This window comes from Diaporthe batatas (assembly GCF_019321695.1).
Source record: "Diaporthe batatas strain CRI 302-4 chromosome Unknown Contig00003, whole genome shotgun sequence".
Lineage (NCBI taxonomy): Eukaryota > Fungi > Ascomycota > Sordariomycetes > Diaporthales > Diaporthaceae > Diaporthe > Diaporthe batatas.
In genome coordinates this window covers 5,760,519-5,778,607 of record NW_025408550.1, presented here as the reverse complement: position 1 = coordinate 5,778,607, position 18,089 = coordinate 5,760,519, and the positions used below count along the sequence as shown (strand labels likewise).

The window sequence follows — 18,089 nt, the reverse complement described above, 5'->3', positions numbered from 1 at the left end:
GATTCAGGCTTCCCGAGGGCCGGAATTTTTCATATGGAAAAGTGACGATTGCCTATTTAGTATTATCAGCAACTTGCACACTGATGCACAAAGAGACTTGCAGTATTAGTATCCGTATTGGAACTTGTACTATTCTCGTCTTTGCAATTCTCACAGTCATGTCTTCTTGCCTTGTCCCCCCCTTTTTTGCCACCTCTTGCAGCTAGCTGCATCCTTCCCGGGGTCCTAGTTCAAGCGACCACTACTCTCGAGTTCAATGTTCCCAGCCCTCAACGGCCCTCAAAATGGTGACTCTTAGGTCTCTGCCAGCCGCTGAATACGTGGATATTTCCCTTGTTCATCAATGTGGACTTCAAGATTATGTATCTTCCAGCAAACCACCTTGCGCATTGCATTTCAACCATGACCTTGCCAGCCAGTAAGGTCGAGGGAGACGCTTCGGCGGTAAGACTGGCACTTGAAGTCTAGCTGCAGTAGCGCACCGCTTGGTCACAGTGCACCAGAGAGATGCAGGCGTGATGCAATCATGATTAAAAAAAGATAACTTCCAAGTTACTATTCCAGTCGCTTGCAACAAGAGCTATTCTCAAGCCTACTGGCGAATCCCGTGCGTGTTCTCTATGGTATATACTGTCCGTTCACTCCAGTGTCCTTGGCCCGTGTTCTCCTATAAGCCAAAACGCCAACAGGCGGCACACTTCATTCATGGGGTGCCGCCAAAGTTCGAAAGGTATCTCTATACAGCAGAATCGTCTTCTCTCCTACGCCCTGTGACCTCGGCCGAGCCGGGAGACTGTTCGCGGGGGTCTGGTTCGGGACTATCCCGGTACGGCCCTTGACGAGTAGCCGGGGCAGACTGGTCCTCCGGCTCGTCGCTATATTCCGGAAACGTCGAGCTAGAAGGCCTCTGCAGCAGGTCTCCCGAGGAGTCGTTATTTCTATTCCTCCACCAACGCGAGATGCCTCCAATTGCACCCTGGACCGGCCCCCCGGAAGTCCTACGATTTGATTTCCGAGCTGTGAAGCCGGGAAAGCCTGTGGACTTCCTGCGGGCGCGGAAGCCGGATCTCCATGGCCGTGACGAGTCTGCACTCCTCGGTGCTTCGCTGAGTACAAAGGGGGTGTCACTGATCCCTCTCCGATGTGATCCGACCAGTGACGCATCATTGGCTGGCATGGTCTTCGAGCGTAATCTGCTGACTGGTAGTGGGGAATACGGCACTTGATCGTCGTCTAGCTCGCCCCAGATTTCCTGTCGTTCTTGCCAGCGCGGTCGGGGCAACGAAGGCAGGAAGGATGATTTTCTCCGCGCAGAGGCGGAAGAGGTTGATGGAACAAGCGGTAACGGTTTTGGCCTGGTGCGCCGAGCGCTGTCTGGCTCCGGGCTGTCAAAGGTATTGTACGTGTAGGTCGTAGGAAGGACGTCATCTTCGACGCCGACTAGATTCGTGTTCGCGAGAAGCAGGTCCTCTTCTTCCTCCTCCCCGTCGGTGTCTTCAACGAGACCCAGGCCCGGCGCGAGCGAGGACTGGCCGCCTACTGGAGTGTGCTGCTCGTCGCTCAGCCTCCAGGAGAGCGCAAGGACACCTGACAAGAGGATGACGGTGCCAAGCGCTATGAGACAACCGCGCAAGGCGCTGATGAGTTCGGTCTGGTCGAAATAGATGAGTCCGTCCAGGATGGCAATGATGTTGTAAATGCAGAATACCAAGGGGTATAGAACGGATGTTGAGACCAGCTTGAGGCCTCGGTGCAGATAGTAGAGCTGAGTCAACGCAAGGGTGATGAGTGCTAAGACTATTACCCAGGCTTGCCATCGGACAAACTGATTCTTCCCGTCGACCAGCGTCTTGATGATGAGCTCGACAGCCGATTTTGCCACCAGGAGCGAGTGGGCGGACAGTATGCCACTGACGCAGCCGTAGGACAGACCGCGGACGAGGCGAAAGCGCGGGCTCTGCGACAGATTCAAGAAGTGATTTGCACCGTCAATCACGGTGCAGATGGCAATGACAAGGACAGCTTGCATTGCCATCCATAAAACGAAAGCGGACCTACCCAGCAGCGCCAACAGCTCGTCCAAGGTGTGGGTGGGAGAAGGTATGGCACCAAAGATAGCGATCAGCACGGCGCCGGCGCATACCAGTAATGTGCCCCATAGTGACCACCTCGTGAAGGGTTCGCCCAGTATGATTGTGGCGCAAATCGAGTTGAAGACCAAGCCCGAGGCCTGCAGTGTGGAGAGGACGGGTAGCGGTAGTGTCGATATCTGGACGGTGCTCCCGAGAATATTGGATATTATGAACATGGCCATTCCTATCTGCCATCTCCTCCTTCGGTGAGGCGGTCGGCGGACGTCGTGTGGCCCTTTCTCGTCCTCGAGGATGTGCGACTTGCGTTGCAGGGTCAGACCCAGGCTTTGCACGCCGGTCGATAGCAGGCCGGTTATAATGCCGAGCTACAGAGGAGTGTCAGTGGCGCGCATCGAGGCGGGAGTGCGTGCGACCCAGAAGCGCGGTGGCAGGACCAAGGACGTACCGCGATGCTCCCACCAGGGGACATGCCGCCGATAGACCCCATTGCGCCGATTCAGTCGTGCAGGGACGCATCTGGCAGAAGCAGCCAGAAGACAGGACGTATGGATATTTGCGTGTGGCGTTGCACATAAACATAAAAGGAGGCCGGGCGGTGGAGTATTTAGGTCGCAGGGAGGAAAGGGGGGAGGTCCAGAGGTCTGGATGTGAGAGTCGTCGTGCCCAGGGAGAGGGAGGTGTAACCCTCGTGCCTGGGGTCTGCACCTGGCACCTGGCCGAGGTCGTGGTGCACCGCAGTAGGCGGAGGGGCAGTCAAGGATGACTGTGTGCGTTGTGTGCGTTGTGTCCGCCGGGCTGGGCTGGACAAGGGCGGTGATTTCGTCTCGAGGGTTGGAGCGGGTCGGAAACTCGAATCGATTCGCGGCGAGTGACCTCAGTCAAATGGACGTCACGGCCGCGGCGGCCCTGAGACATCCGAGTGGGCTGTTTCGAAGTGTTGAGTGACGCCCGCTGTGTCGGACGCAGACCACTTGGATGTGGTCACAAGTCGGCGGCCTTCTGGCTTTGGTCAGGCACGGTCATTTGTAGAGTCAAAGGGGCACCGGGGGGAGGGGCAAAGATTGAACAGCGGGATGGGATGGAGTGGTTGAGCGGTAGGGAGTCTTCGCATTATAGGAGCATTGGGGATATGGTCTAGGAAGGTGGGCTTCATGCGGGAAGCGAAACATTCAAGGCGCGCAAGCAGTCAAGTCGCTGACGATCAGTTGGCGGTGGTACGGGGCACTCGTGGGCGGCCCATGCCCCAGGCCCAGCCCCAACGGTGATCATGCTGAATCCAGAACAGTGCTGCGGCGGCGGGGGTATCGATCAATGACCACAGCCACGTCCGGCCCAACCACGACGGGCTGCTGCACCACTAGGCGCTGTAGAGGCAGCGCGACCAGCGCATTAAACACCAATCTACTGCTGTTTGCGGCACCAAGCAAGGGGCGCCTTCTGGGCGGGCTGCCCCTAAGTAAGACGGTGGTCCCCTGCTGGACCAAGCTGCTTGCCCCCCCACCGGGCAGGCGGGCAGCCCTGAGAGAGCTGGTGGTCCAATGTGCAGGCCGCGCAGCTGCCGGCGGGCAGTTGGGCCTTGGCAGCATCAGCACCGATGAGTGACGACGGAGCTCCCATGTCCAACAATAGGCCAGGATCCACCGAGCCCATCCTCTAGGAGGCTCCGTCTCTTCGAGCTGATCACGACCACGCTCACGACCACGACCACGACTTACACCCAGATTCTACGACCGGCAACCTTCTTTTCTCGCTAGACGTCGCGTCTTTGCCGCTACTCGCCCCCGTCCAACACACGAGAGCATCTAGCTCCCCTCGCACCGCCCGAAACTCATATCCCGCACTCGTCATCACCACCACAGCCGCCCAACATGTCCCAAGTCCACGCCTTGTCCGACGACCAGGTACGCACGCCAACAACACGTCCACATGCGGACCCCACACGGGACCCCAGAAGCTAACAATGGGCGCCATCAACACTGCAGGTCGGGCAAGAGCTCCGCAAGATGACAGCCTTCATCCGCCAGGAAGCCAGCGAGAAGGCCCGTGAGATCGAGATCAAGGCAAACGAGGAGTTCGCCATCGAGAAGTCCAAGCTCGTCCGGCAGGAGACCGATTCCATCGATTCCTCGTACGCCAAGAAGTTTAAGCAGGCCAGCCTGTCGCAGCAGATCACGCGGTCCACCGTCGCCAACAAGACCCGGCTCAAGGTCCTCGCCGCCCGGCAGGAGCTGCTCGACGACATCTTCGAGCAGGCCCGCAGCAAGCTCGCCGAGGGCGCCAAGGACAAGAAGAAGTACGCCGCCGCCCTCAAGGGGCTGGTTCTCGAGGGCATGTACGCCCTGGCCGAGCCCGAGCTGCAGGTCCGCGCCCGCAAGGCCGACTACGACCTCGTGCGGACCGCGATCGACGAGGCTGCCAAGGAGTATAAGGAGAAGGTGGGCAAGGAGACCAAGGCAACCATTGACGAGAGCAACCCGGTGCCCGAGGGAAGGTAAGACACAGGTTTATCCACAGCTCATCCAAGACTAGCTGCCCTTCCTCAGGATGTTTGCAACTAACAGGGTTGTTGCTTTAGTGCCGGCGGTGTCTCGATCCTCAGTGGTAATGGCAAGATCGAGATTGACAACACGTTCGAGGCGAGGCTGCGAATTCTTGAGAACAATTCACTGCCTTCCGTGCGAAAGACGCTGTTCGGGGCCAACCCCAACCGCAAGTTCTTTGATTAGAGAGGGGGCGAAGTTCACCGCATGCGTGTCTTGCGGTGGCTTTCTCCGTGTATAGTGGTCGTTCATCGTATAGCGTCAGAGGAAGAACAAAGCTGGGTCAGTGGCTGCAAACGTGAAGCATAGTTCGAAGCCAACGTTCATGAAACGTGCAAGAAATGCAGTGTACAGCGTTGTCCCGTGAGCCTGATTCTCGCTTTGCATATCATTCAAGTTGATCTCGTAAACATGTCGGGGGTAAGGCGGGTGTCCTTGGGTGTTACCAGTCTCTGCTTAAATCGGCAAGGGGTACGATATTACTGAAAACACACGCACCACTAGGACGACCTCGCTGGGATAGCGGCAGATGTCCAAGCCAGCGGCACAAGATATGACGATGAGCAGTGCCCCTGTTGGCACTCAACGGACTGTATGTCTACTGGTGTATTAATGTCATTCCTATCAATGGGCTTTGAATATCCCACGGCGCGTTGTGGATGTGTCTCAAGTGTCGTGCGCTTATAACAACGTACAAAGGCAGGCAGACAAGCGTACACCACTCCGTTGTGATCAGCTATCAAGACCCTCCAAGCAGGAGACCTACGAGGTATTCAAATAATGACGCTGGCCAGCACTGCATATGACGGCAACTGCCAGAGACCAACACGGAAGATACCTCACCCAGCCATCACGGTGTCCCTGGAGTGCATCTCTGTCTCCATTTTGACATCCGAACCTCCTTTTTTCCTGAGGAAACCCTTCATGAAATCCCTCTGCTTCGGCAAAGACACGTCCTCTTCCACGTCCTCATGCACACCAAAGATATTTTTCTTCGGGATTGGCTTGATCCTGACCTGATATACCAGCCTCTCACGCAGCAGCTCCATCGCATTCTTGGCCTCGATCCTAGAGACGTGCAGACCCCTGTTGAGCGGCGCCACACGTGTCAGCATGCTCTTGAGACCCTCGGCCAGCTCGTCGACCTCGGCGTCGAAGCTGACTGCCGACTTCTCGGCCCGGTCATGCTGCCTGGACGCGTCACCTAGAGCGGCGTTGAGCATCATCATCAGCGCCTCGAACTCGTGGTAGTCCGTGTCCTGGTTGATTTGAAACTCGTCCGCCTCCTCCAGCCGGTCGATGACGGCGCGGATGTTGACCGTGTCCTCAGGCTGTTTGTCCGCGCGCTGGAGGTCGTCAAAGAAAAACACGGATGCCAGCCGCCGCTTGAGGTCGAGGGTGCGTGTCTGGAGCGCCGCGGTGTGGGCACCACCCGGAGCGGCGGGGGCCAAGAGAGCCACGGCCCGCAGCCGCGTCGTGGCCCTCGGGGAGCTCTGGTACACCGAGTGGCAGACCTCCTGGCAGAATGAGGTCCAGTCCGCGTCGGGCACGCTGCGGGCGACGAGATCCACTGACTCCCGCCACCTCTGAGTGAACCCGAAATTCTCTACTGCCAAGCTGTCCATGCCCAGGCGCAGAAGGATTTGCATCACCGTGGAGCGAGCGGCTGGAGTGAGGTTCGGTGCCAATGCCCCAACCAAGTCGAGGATGCTTTCGACGCAAGACCAATCCCTGTTCGCATACGGCTGCCAGCTCTCCTCTCTCAAAGTGACGGGGCTCATCAGGTTGTCGACGTCTTTTGTCGCGCCGAGCTGCGTGAACACCCGTTGCAGGAGCGCTGGCGTGACGAGGCGGGTCGTGTGGTGGCCGCAACTGCTCAACAGCTTGACATACTCGGACTGCAACGCCTTTCGCCTTTCTGAGCATAGTTCGTCCAGAACCCAGAGGAATATCTCATCTGGAAGATTCCCTAGCTTCTTCTGGATGTCGTAAGCGAAGCCACTCGCAAAATGTCTCCCGCGATCCTGCGCGTCGTCAAGCACAGCCCACGGGCCCTTTGCCTTGGCCCTGGGGAATTTCCTGCCCACAATATCCGACTCGGGCTCGTCTTGTCCGAAGAAGTAGTACAGCTTCCTTTCTCCGCCCACGTCGGCGCGTTGCAGGGCTCTAACGACCCGCATCTTGTTCTGGACACCATCTTGGTCTGCTGCTCCCTCGTCCTTGGCTGCAGCCGTGGCGACCTCCATTATGTGCTCCTTGAGCGCAACCGCCGCCCTGTCCTGTTGCCAGTGCGGGTCCTGCTCCGGGTCGCCTGGGCCGGCAGCCCCACGCTGGATCTCAGCCTCGTGCTCCAGCATGGCGGAGAAGCGCTGAGCAGAGGCCCGGGTCTTGGCGTCCTGACGGTTGAACTCCAGCAGGGCTTGGATATCCTGCTTATGCTTCTTGCTCTGGATGGTGAGTGGTGATGAGTGGAAGTCGTGCGCGTCGGCCGTCCGCTTCGCACGGGGTGTCTCGAGCAGGCCGGGCCGGGCGGAGGATGCTGCTGCTGTTGCCGTTGGGCCTGACCTCTGCTGCCGTGCCAGGGCTGGGCCGGTATTGCGCATCAGCACATCCGGCAGCGAGTCGTCGTCCGAGTCATCGAAGTCATCATCGGAAGCTGCGATGACGACGTCGCGGCTGATGGGGGCCCTCGGGGTTGGGGAGCCCATGGAGGGAGGTGTGGATGGAAGGTCGGGTGCTGGGGAGAGGGAGGCAGTTGCAGGTCTTGCAGGTTTGGCATCGTCGCGGCTTCGTGGCTCCGGGGTTCCTGGAGCCGGCACCGTTGCGCGCGAGCTCCGCGTGGACGAGGCTGATGGTTTTGATGCCTGGGAACCTGCGAAGAAGCTTCGAATGTCCCCGTTCCTTTTGGGGGCCATTCTGGACGACCAACTACAGTGACGTCGTTGCAAAAGCAGTGGGCCTGGGGCCTGGGCTGGATGAAGCTCACGAGGCCCTGGCGGGATGTCGATGTCGCCTGCCTGGAGCGCGTCCCGGCCGCGACGTGCGCGTTAAGGGCGTGGGGGGTGTCGTGGGTACCTAGGCACCTAGGTACGAAGTACAAGCGTTGCATTTGGTTCAGTGGCACTAACAGAAGAGCGGGCGCCAAAGTGGCGGGCTGTGTTAGTGCAAGGCTGGGCCAAATCTCCATCTCTCCCACCTGAGGGTCAGCCACGCTTGGGCGCGCAAGCAGCGGGTTCTCAGACAACATTCCAGGGCCAAGTTCTGCCGACGCACATCGCCAGCCCACGATTGGCCTTGTTCGGGGAGGTCCTCCCACCGCGGCTGTCATGGCTGTGTGGTCGGACCAAACTAAAGCTTAAGCCTATCCAGTTGTGTCTCAGCATCTGCAGGAGCATCGCCTGCGTGTCACCCACACATTCAGGCATTGTGCACCAAGGAAGGCCACTTGGCCACTTGAGCACTTGAGCATCTTGCGCCACAACTTCTACCACAAGAGAGAGGCCCGGGACGGCTGATCAACCCTGTCTGCCGGCGCTGATCCCGCCCCTTAACGCCAGACGCCAACGGTCGGGGCGCTCCCTATCCTGCCTCAGGGATTGCTCTTCGTCCTTCCGAGTCGCGTCTTCGAGTCAGGGCCGACCGCGACAGGCCGTTCAATCGTGCGGCAGCCAAAGCCCCATCCGGCGCGGAGTGGTCGTTGGGACCAGCGCCGGGGTTTCCAAGCTGAGGCATCTCACATTGATGAGGCTCTTATAACAAGTCGCCCTGCGGACCCGAAATGGTCTACCACTTCGGTCCGGGCGGGACAAGATCACCGCCCAAGTGGGTCTGGACTCTCGGCTCTGTGCCCGCCCCTTGCAGCACTCATGAAACTGCTCCCAAGTCACTCCGTCTGCCCACCGAGTGCTGCAAGACGAGAGAAGCTTCCTGACTGGGCCACTAGTTGCCCCTCGGGCTCCTGGAGGAAACGAACCCTATTTTCAAGTTGCTTCGTAAGCGGAGGAGCCTCGTTGTGTAGGCAGTCTGGCAGTCTGGCAGTAGGGCTGACGGAGTCGGCAACACAGTCTGCAACCAAAGTCGCCTCCGTGGATCTCCCCAAGCACCGTGCGTCGCTGTGCACCGCGAGAGGCGGGTGACGACACAGCGGGGCTTTTGCCAGATGCCCAAAGTGTTTCGTCTTGGCAGAATCTACTACACGTGTGCAAAAGGAGGTGTCCAACGAGAATGTGGACGATGCTTCTGCAAGCCTCCGCAGGATGCAACTACCTAGGTAGTTAGGGCTGAGGGCACAAGGCAGAGAGAGGACGACAAACACTGAGTCACTGTTTCTGCACAATGACAGCGCAACTCTATCAATCGGGTCTCAAGCTTATTGCGTTCGAGTCGCCCCAGGCTTGTTCCGGTACAGCACCTTCTCAGCTCGGCCCTTTGGCCCCCAGTGGCTGGACTGAAAGCCGCCCTGTCAGCCTGTGTGTTGCTCAGAGGGGATCAGCCGTGGGACGTGAGTCCTGTGTCCTGTGTGGCCGGAACCGCACGCGCACAATTGCTGGACGATTCGAGGGGGCCCCTTTCCAAGGCCAAGATGCGCCGTTGTATGTGCGTGCCTACCTGGCAGCTGCCTGGCTACTGTTATGTTATTTTGATAATTCTCTGGGCAGTGGATGCCAAGGCCGAGAGATGAACCTTGGACGACCAACAGCCAACAGGGAGTTCGGGCCACCACCTCCTATCATTGCCCGTCCTAGGTTGCTAGTTGCGCAGACATGGGATGAGAACTTGAGCATCAACCTGACAGCCCTGAGTCCCAAGCTCTACTTGTGTAACGTACTCGCGGCTCGCCCGCGCTGATAGGCGTGAACCTGAGTGGTGGGCTTTTTCTTCTCTCTGTGTTTCACTTCCCCCCTCCTCACTGCCCAGGTGCCCAGGTGGTGATGAAATAGTGTGCCGAAGCTGGTGTACCCACAGGTTCGGGTCCATCGGGGCTGGTGCAAGGCCGAGGAGGACGCGAAGCCATTGACCAACGCCTCTCTCCCCTGATAATACCACCGCACAGTACAGGGACACGCCAGTACCACTATTGTACGTTGCACCTGCACCTGCACCTGCAGCACGTAGACACGCACCATGCACACAGTAATCCACTGGTCCCACAATGGACGGGCTGGGGATCAGCGCGGATTCGTAGCATAGACTGCTCATTTCCCAACTCTTGCCAACCGCATGCGAGCTGGTCGAAAAGTTTCATCTCTGACCAAGATGCACACAAGATGAGAGGGAATGGGCTTGTGGGGGCACCTCTGCCAAGACTGCGGGTGACCAAGATTGTGCAACCCCTGGGTCGCATTCTGGTCCCTGGATTTGTGGGAAGCCCCCCCCTATTCAACATCTCCACCCCCATCTAGACAGGACTGGAACTGGACCAGCCAATCTCAGGCGGCGGTGACTCTGCCCAAGGCTGAAGAGGGGAGGTCGGCACCGGTGAGATTGTGCAAAACGCGATCGGCCTCCAGATCTCCATCGAGCATGCAACATCTCGCTCACTGTAGGTCACTCGCTGGATTTGGCTTTTACCGGGCCACCAACAAGGTCAGAGCAGACTACTGTGCACCGGCACCGCCCGGGCATCCGGCGGGAGGGGAGGGATGTGGAAGGGGGAGGGGGTCAGGAGGGGAAAGGGGTCGGCCGGCGTTGACGATCTCGGCACACGGAGTACATGGACCAGAACGGGCTTCGAAGGCGGCCGTTGATGCGCGCCTGGTTGTTAGGGGCTTGCCAGACTGCCAGACCGGCTGGCCGGGTCTTACTACCCAGGTAATCTAATAAGAATCCGTAAGCTGTGGCTGAGGCGCTGCGAACTGGCGGCAACGGGGAAACATGCGCATGGTGAGTCTATGCTGAGGATCAGGGCTGATGAACAGTCATCCCGTCCATCCCATCCATCCCATCCGCCTCACTCATGTCAGCACTGCCCGCTCTGGTCATTTGTTCTTGCCGTTGCACATGGGAGCAGCACACTGCCCATGTGGTGGGCTGCGTGGTAACTTGTGAGCTGTGTGTACCTGGCGCAAGTGCCTGGCGCGTGGACAGGACACGTCTCATGGTATTGTGGGCGAAGGGATGGGCGATGGGCGCCGACACACTCGGCGGGCTCGGGGACACACGTCCGTGCCAGAATCCCCCGAGTGTCTGCAATTGGCCTGTCAGCCTGTGGGATGAGGTTGCATCAAGGGTAGAGACAGAGTTACTAGTTAGTAGGCATAGGGCCTCCTAATATAAGCAGTCCTCAAGTTCCAGTGTAGTGCGCCCCCCCCCCCCCACTCTAGGGGCACAGCAAGCGGCACAGAGAACAAGAGTCGGGCAGTTCTGGCAGTCCTGGCAGTGTGGGTGGGTGGGCAGGTGGGCATAGTGGGCTCAGCTTTGCAGGCGCAGGTGCGGTTGTTGTGGATGGGTGATTACCAATACTCCGTGCCGCCCTGGCTGCCCCCCCCGACTAGCTCTGCTCGCCTCGCCTCGTCTCGTCTCGCCGTCATCGTCCTCTTCCAACTTTTTCACTTGCCATTCATTCCCTATTCCCTGCTGAATCCCGTTTCCAACAGACCCTGAGCCCCAGAGCCCCAGAGCCCCGAGCCCCCGAGCGAGCCCAGAGCCTCCGGGTAGCGCCAAGGATTGTCCCAATTGGGTGCTCGTGGCGGTCTCCTCGTCGCTCGTCGTCGGTTTCATCGGGCTGCTGGTGACATTTGCTGCCACCAAACCCTTGGTTTCTTCTCCGCCTGTCGCTTCCCGGCCATCCGAGGCCCTGCTCATGACCAGGTTACAAGGTTGTCCGGCTTGCATTCGAACGCTTCGCTGACAAGGGACCTGGATCCTGGGACCTTGGACCTGGGATGATCCGGCACCGACCTCAGCCTTTTTTTCTTCTCTCCTGGCGACGATTGTACCGTCAAAGTACTCCGTACACACACATACACACACCGTCGCACAGCCAGCCAGCCTGACAAAACAGGCCAGTGTTGGTGATTCTTGCCCGCCAGCCAACTGCACTCGCGTACAACGTCACTAGATCCTTCTCTCGGACTTGGGTGCGATCGAGACGGCAGTGCCACCCCACCCTAGCCTGGCAGAGGCCTGCCGGGGTACCGCGTCGAGCACACGCTCCTGACGCTGCTCCAACGCTGCTCCATACCTACCTAGGTACCCAGGTAGGCACATAGGTTCATTTTTAGTGCAGCCTAGCCCACTGCCGCCCTTGTGGTTGCTGGCCAACGCCGACAAGAGCGAAGCGCATTTCGCGACCTATTCCATTTGGGCTTGGCTCACGCTGGGAGGGATTGTCCTCGTTCCGCGCCCCGGTGCATCCGACACCTGCAGCTAGCAGGCCCAACTCCACGGCCTTTGCGGTACGCCCTGAGTACCGAGACTGTCTGCCTGCCCCATCCATCCATCCATCCATCCAACCATCCATCCAATTCACCCATTCGCTACCCCTGGACTGGTCTGGCCTGCCTTTATCCTGCCTGCATTTGGCTTTGCATACCAGCCCGCTCCATCTCACCTAAGCTGCACTGGCGCTGCGCTGTGCTGCGCTGCGCTCCCATTCCCAATCCCAATCCCACTCCCATTCACTCCCTCCCTCGTTATTCCCGCGTCCCTTTTTTCGAACCCTGCCTTGCCGAACTAGGAGACTGCGCCCAGAAAGAAGCTTCCCAGCCCGTCCGTCGACGGCTGCCCCCCCCCCCAAATCCTACTTCTACCTACCCAGGCAGGTACTCCACAGGTCGCTCGGGCTCCAAAACTTCCCGGCCGTGCTCATTTTCCCAACTCCCAACTCCCACCCACCTCCCCGACTCGGCTTTAACTCGAGTGGACTGCACCCACGAGCAGCGCCACCGCCCACCCACGCTCTTTCCGCCCACCCCGATCGTTCCTCAACCTGTGCACCCGCCTTCCGACCCGTCTGCCATTCCCCTCTTGATCATCAAGCTGGAATCCGTTAGGTGACCAGAAACATCGGCCAGGCGGACGAACATCGGCGCCAACCCGGCCCAGCCTGGCGAGCGTTCAGGCGTGATCGGGCCTGGCCCGCGACAGCCACACAATGGCCCCAGACTCGCCAACAGAAGCTGGCGACGGCACAACAAGCAGTGGGAGCAATAGCCCTGACAAGAGGAAAATCGACAAGACCAAGAGGTCAAGATGGGCGACGCGAAAGATGACTGTCAAGAGCAGCAGCCTGAAGCGACTTTCCTTGATTGGTCGACAAACGCTGAAAGCCTCGCACAACGAGAAGAAGAGGCAATCTGGCGGCTCAGACGCCCTGCAGTCACAACAACCGGGCGGACAAAACGCAGACGACGGCGAGGAGGAGGAGGAGTCGCACGGCCCTGGGCCACGGCAGCTGTACTTCAACCAGCCCCTGCCGTCAAATATGGTGGATGAGGATGGCAGTCCTATACAGCAGTTCACGCGAAACAAGATCCGGACCGCAAAGTACACGCCGCTTTCGTTCTTACCAAAAAACCTGTGGTTCCAATTCCAAAACATTGCCAACATCTTCTTTCTTTTCCTAGTAATTCTCGTTGTAAGTATCCATGCTTGAAGCACACCATCCTGCCCCTGGGGCTTTTCAGGTACAGAGCCGAGCCACTGACATTTTCTAGATCTTTCCTATATTCGGAGGCACTAATCCTGGACTGAATGCCGTACCACTAATATGCATCGTTGCTATCACCGCAATAAAGGACGCCGTGGAAGACTACCGCCGGACCATTCTCGACAATGATCTCAACAATGCTCCCGTCCACCGCCTCTGCGGCTGGAATAACCCCAATGTGCTGGAAGACAACGTCTCAACGTGGAGGAGAATCAAAAAGGCGAGCTCCAAGTTTTTCGGCATGATCTGGCATACCATTGAGCGACTGTGGAAGAAGGAGGACGAAGCGGCAAGGCAAAGGAGGGCCGGCATCTACGATAACAGCGACCCCCGCGCATCAGTTGACACGAGGGTAACCCATGGCGCTTCGACCGCGCGGCAATCCTTTGTCTCCGCCACCGAAGAGATCCAAATGACACCTGTGGCCTCCCCATTGCCCATCCCCGAAAACAATGGGCACTTGGACGTTCAGCGACCCGGAACCAGTTATTCCTACGAAGGAGGCGCGGAGGCTAAGTTCGACGCCATCAAGGGAGATGTCATTAATCATGATCTCGCGGCATCAGGGAATGCTCGGTTCAAGAAGGACGCGTGGAAAAATCTCGCAGTCGGCGACTTCGTGCGCTTGTACGGCGATGACGAGCTCCCGGCGGATATTGTCATTTTGTCAACCTCGGATCCTGACGGCGCATGCTACGTCGAGACGAAGAATCTGGACGGCGAGACGAATCTGAAGGTGCGCCAAGCTCTTCGCTGCGGTCGATCCATGAAGCACGCCAGGGATTGTGAGAGAGCACAATTCATTATCGACAGCGAGGCCCCGCAGGCCAACCTTTACAAGTACAACGGAGCAATCAAATGGCAACAAAAAGTGTCAGATACCACTACCCATGATATGTCGGAGCCGATCACCATCGACAACGTCTTGCTCCGTGGTTGCAATTTGCGAAACACGGAGTGGGTACTCGGAGTGGTCCTCTTCACCGGCCACGACACCAAGATCATGATGAACGCTGGCATCACCCCCAGTAAGAGGGCAAGGATTGCCCGAGAGCTCAACTTTAATGTCGTTTGCAACTTTGTGATCCTCTTCGTCATGTGTCTCATCGCGGCCCTCGTCAACGGCGCTGCTTGGGCTACAACGGACTCGTCACTGTACTACTTCGATTTTGGTTCAATCGGCTCAACGCCCTCCATGACCGGGTTTATCACCTTCTGGGCGGCTCTCATCGTGTTCCAGAACTTGGTGCCGATCTCGTTGTACATTTCACTGGAAATCGTGCGCACGCTCCAGGCCATCTTCATTTACTCGGATGTGGAGATGTACTACGAGAAGATCGACGCACCTTGCGTCCCCAAGTCTTGGAACATTTCGGATGACGTGGGCCAGGTAGAATACATCTTTTCCGACAAGACGGGAACACTGACCCAAAACGTCATGGAGTTCAAAAAGGCAACCATCAACGGTCAACCATATGGCGAGGCCTACACCGAAGCGCAAGCTGGCATGCAGAAGCGTCTCGGTGTTGACGTGGAAAAGGAAGGCACAAAAATCCGAGAGGAGATTGCCGCAGCCAAGGTGCAAGCACTCGACGGGCTTCGTCAGCTGCACCCAAACCCATATCTGCACGACGATGATCTCACCTTCATCGCCCCTGATTTCGTCGAAGACTTGTCCGGAAAGCATGGTCCGGAGCAGAAGGAAGCAAACGAGGAGTTCATGTTGGCACTCGCGCTGTGCCACACGGTGATTGCAGAGAAGCAACCTGGTGACCCGCCCAAGATGGAGTTCAAGGCTCAGTCGCCCGATGAGGCTGCTCTGGTGGCCACCGCCCGAGATATGGGCTTCACTGTTCTTGGACATACTGGAGACGGAATCAACGTCAACGTCATGGGCGAAGACCGACACTACCCCATTCTTAACACCATCGAATTCAATTCGAGCAGGAAACGGATGAGCGCCATTGTACGATTACCGGATGGCAGGATCGTGCTATATTGCAAAGGCGCTGACAGCGTTATCTATTCTCGCCTCAAGCGAGGAGAGCAGCAAGAGTTGCGCAAAGAAACGGCAGACCACCTCGAGATGTTTGCACGGGAAGGTCTTCGTACTCTGTGCATCGCCAAACGTTACTTGACGGAGCAACAGTATCAGACTTGGCTGAAGGAGCACCAGGTTGCCGCAGCCGCGCTTGAGGATCGCGAAGAGAAACTCGAAGTCGTGGCGGATCAGATTGAGCAGGAGCTCACCCTTCTTGGAGGCACAGCTATCGAAGATCGACTACAAGACGGTGTGCCCGACACAATCGCTCTGCTTGGTGACGCTGGTATCAAGCTCTGGGTCTTGACGGGCGACAAGGTTGAGACTGCAATCAACATCGGATTCTCTTGCAACCTCCTCAACAACGACATGGAGTTGATTCGGCTGCAAACCATCGAGGACGAGTCGGGCCAAACCCCACCGGAGGAATATCTGCGCCAGGTCGAGACTGCACTTGACCAACACCTGAGCACTTTCGGAATTACTGGTAGCGATGAGGACCTCAAGGTGGCCCGACAAGAGCATAAAGCACCACCTGGCACGCACGCGCTAGTAATCGATGGATTCACCCTCAGATGGGTGTTGGACAAGGAACTGAAACAAAAGTTCCTGTTGCTCTGCAAGAACTGCAAGTCGGTGCTGTGCTGTCGTGTCAGCCCTGCTCAGAAGGCTGCCGTAGTGTCCATGGTCAAGACTGGACTGGATGTCATGACCCTGTCAATTGGCGACGGTGCGAATGATGTTGCCATGATCCAAGAAGCCGACGTTGGTGTCGGCATCGCCGGAGAAGAAGGCCGCCAGGCCGTGATGTCTTCTGACTACGCCATTGGCCAATTTCGTTTCTTGTGCAGGCTTGTCCTGGTCCACGGTCGATGGTCGTACAGACGTCTCGCCGAGACGATCAGCAATTTCTTCTACAAGAACATGATCTGGACGTTCAGTATCTTCTGGTTTCAGGTGTTCTGCAACTTCGACATCACCTACATTTTTGACTACTCCTACATCATCTTGTTCAACCTCTTCTTCACCTCGGTGCCAGTCATTCTCATGGGAGTCCTGGACCAAGACGTGTCCGACACAGTCTCGCTCGCTGTTCCACAACTTTACCGCCGAGGTATCGAGCGGCTGGAATGGACTCAGCGAAAGTTCTGGTAATTCTACGTCCACTCGTTTTTTTCATGAACCAGTGAAAGCTAACATGCCCTAGGCTCTACATGTTGGATGGTGTCTACCAGTCTGTCATGGTCTTCTTCATCCCGTACCTCACAGTGATCAATAGCAACTTTGTCACTCTCAACGGCCTCGATGTCTCTGACAGACTTCGCCTCGGGTGCTACATTGCCCACCCAGCTGTGCTCACAATCAACCTGTACATCCTCATCAACACATATCGATGGGACTGGATCATGCTCCTAGTGGTTACGATCAGCGATCTCTTCATTTTCTTCTGGACTGGTGTATTCACTTCGACGACGTACTCAGGGTCGTTCTATAATGCCGCCCCCCAAGTCTATGCCGAAGTCACCTTCTGGGCATGCTTTTTTATCACTCCGGTCATCTGTATCGGCCCACGGTTCGCAATAAAAGCCCTGCAAAAGGTCTATTATCCTTATGATGTGGATATTGTGCGCGAACAGGTCAATCAGGGCAAATTCGACCGTCTCATCAAGCCCGAGACCGCAGACGAGGCTCAGGATGGCTCTTCCTCTGGATCAAGTCAGTCCTCAAAGAGGTCTTCGAAGAAATCTAAACACATGCAGTATGGGAGCGTGGACGAGGACAAGCGGCCGATCTATCCACCTTCTGTGGCAACACACACGACACACAACACCCGTGCACAAAACGGCAGCGATGGAACGAACTACACCGGACATGAGAACTCTATGGATGTCCCGCCAACGTCAACTTCGGTCGATGACCTGCCTGATCCGACGCCCGTGAGGCCATCCATCGACCGAGCCAGGCCATCCTATGACAGGATACGAGCATCAATGGACCGTGTAAGGCCGAGCTACACGCAAAGCAGCGACTTCACCTCCGCAGCCAGACTCAGTCGTGTTGAGTCATCCCAGTCGGGTCACCACCAACTGAGCAACAGCCTGCTCAATAGGACAAGACTGAGAGGAATGTCCATCATCTCGAACAAAAGCAAACCATAATACCCATCTAATCACACTCCCTCACCACCCGTCACTGCGACCGTTGTATTATACAAGACGGCGATTCCCACTCCCTTGCCACCTTGTTGATATCCCTACGATGTTTCAAATCAATGCATTTACGATCTTCGCATGATCAGCGATCTACGTGTTCTTTGCTTCGGCAGTCTGTTGAGAATGCAATGAACGGAACACCAAGTCCGTCCTCGGACAATGCTTCCTCACAAGGCTTTGCTTCTCTTCATTTCTGCCTCGTTGTCTATTGCTGTTCCTTTCTTTTTTGTGGGGGGGTTGATAATTACGCGATAGGCTGGTTTCTGGTCTGGCGTTTGGGAGCATATGCGGCCTGGGATTCGTTTCCTGGAAGTTTCAATGAGGAGGGGAGACAGTCGAGAAGGGGGAACCAAATCAGGTGGGCATGAGCCGTGCTACGAGGTCAACGCAACGAGCGAGAGGGGTTCGGAGACGCAAAGAGGAGAACTACGAAACAAACCCTGCATCTATATACTTACTGAAAACTTCCTACCTAGTACTGGAGACCAAAGAACGGAGCCCTTGGTGAGGCCAGTGGTCGAGGGTGGGGGGGTGGGGAGATTTTCTCCCTCT

General features: G+C 57.3%; 4 protein-coding genes across 4 annotated transcripts; 2 read left to right on the top strand and 2 right to left on the bottom strand.

The window, feature by feature from the left end:
- Window positions 1–508: 508 nt before the first annotated feature.
- On the bottom strand, window positions 509–3,458 carry KVR01_002201 (uncharacterized protein). Its single transcript, XM_044792967.1, has 2 exons — window positions 2,539–3,458; window positions 509–2,458 (listed from the first exon to the last, which is right to left on the bottom strand). Exons 1-2 carry the CDS (start codon window positions 2,578–2,580, stop codon window positions 737–739), a joined length of 1,764 nt encoding a protein of 587 aa, XP_044647216.1. The 5' UTR covers window positions 2,581–3,458; the 3' UTR covers window positions 509–736.
- A 97-nt stretch (window positions 3,459–3,555) lies between these two features.
- On the top strand, window positions 3,556–7,841 carry KVR01_002819 (H(+)-transporting V1 sector ATPase subunit E). The gene is made up of 3 exons (XM_044790827.1): window positions 3,556–3,994; window positions 4,076–4,584; window positions 4,669–7,841. The coding sequence occupies exons 1-3, from the start codon at window positions 3,962–3,964 to the stop codon at window positions 4,817–4,819; spliced, it is 693 nt and encodes a 230-aa protein (XP_044647834.1). The 5' UTR covers window positions 3,556–3,961; the 3' UTR covers window positions 4,820–7,841.
- KVR01_003110 (uncharacterized protein) lies at window positions 5,473–7,548 on the bottom strand (the record flags this gene model as incomplete). Its single annotated transcript, XM_044782336.1, has 1 exon — window positions 5,473–7,548. One exon carries the CDS (start codon window positions 7,546–7,548, stop codon window positions 5,473–5,475), a length of 2,076 nt encoding a protein of 691 aa, XP_044648125.1.
- Window positions 7,842–11,174: 3,333 nt separating the features above from the next.
- KVR01_003929 (uncharacterized protein) lies at window positions 11,175–18,071 on the top strand. Its single transcript, XM_044783473.1, has 3 exons — window positions 11,175–13,211; window positions 13,291–16,475; window positions 16,532–18,071. Exons 1-3 carry the CDS (start codon window positions 12,729–12,731, stop codon window positions 17,481–17,483), a joined length of 4,620 nt encoding a protein of 1,539 aa, XP_044648944.1. The 5' UTR covers window positions 11,175–12,728; the 3' UTR covers window positions 17,484–18,071.
- Window positions 18,072–18,089: the final 18 nt, after the last annotated feature.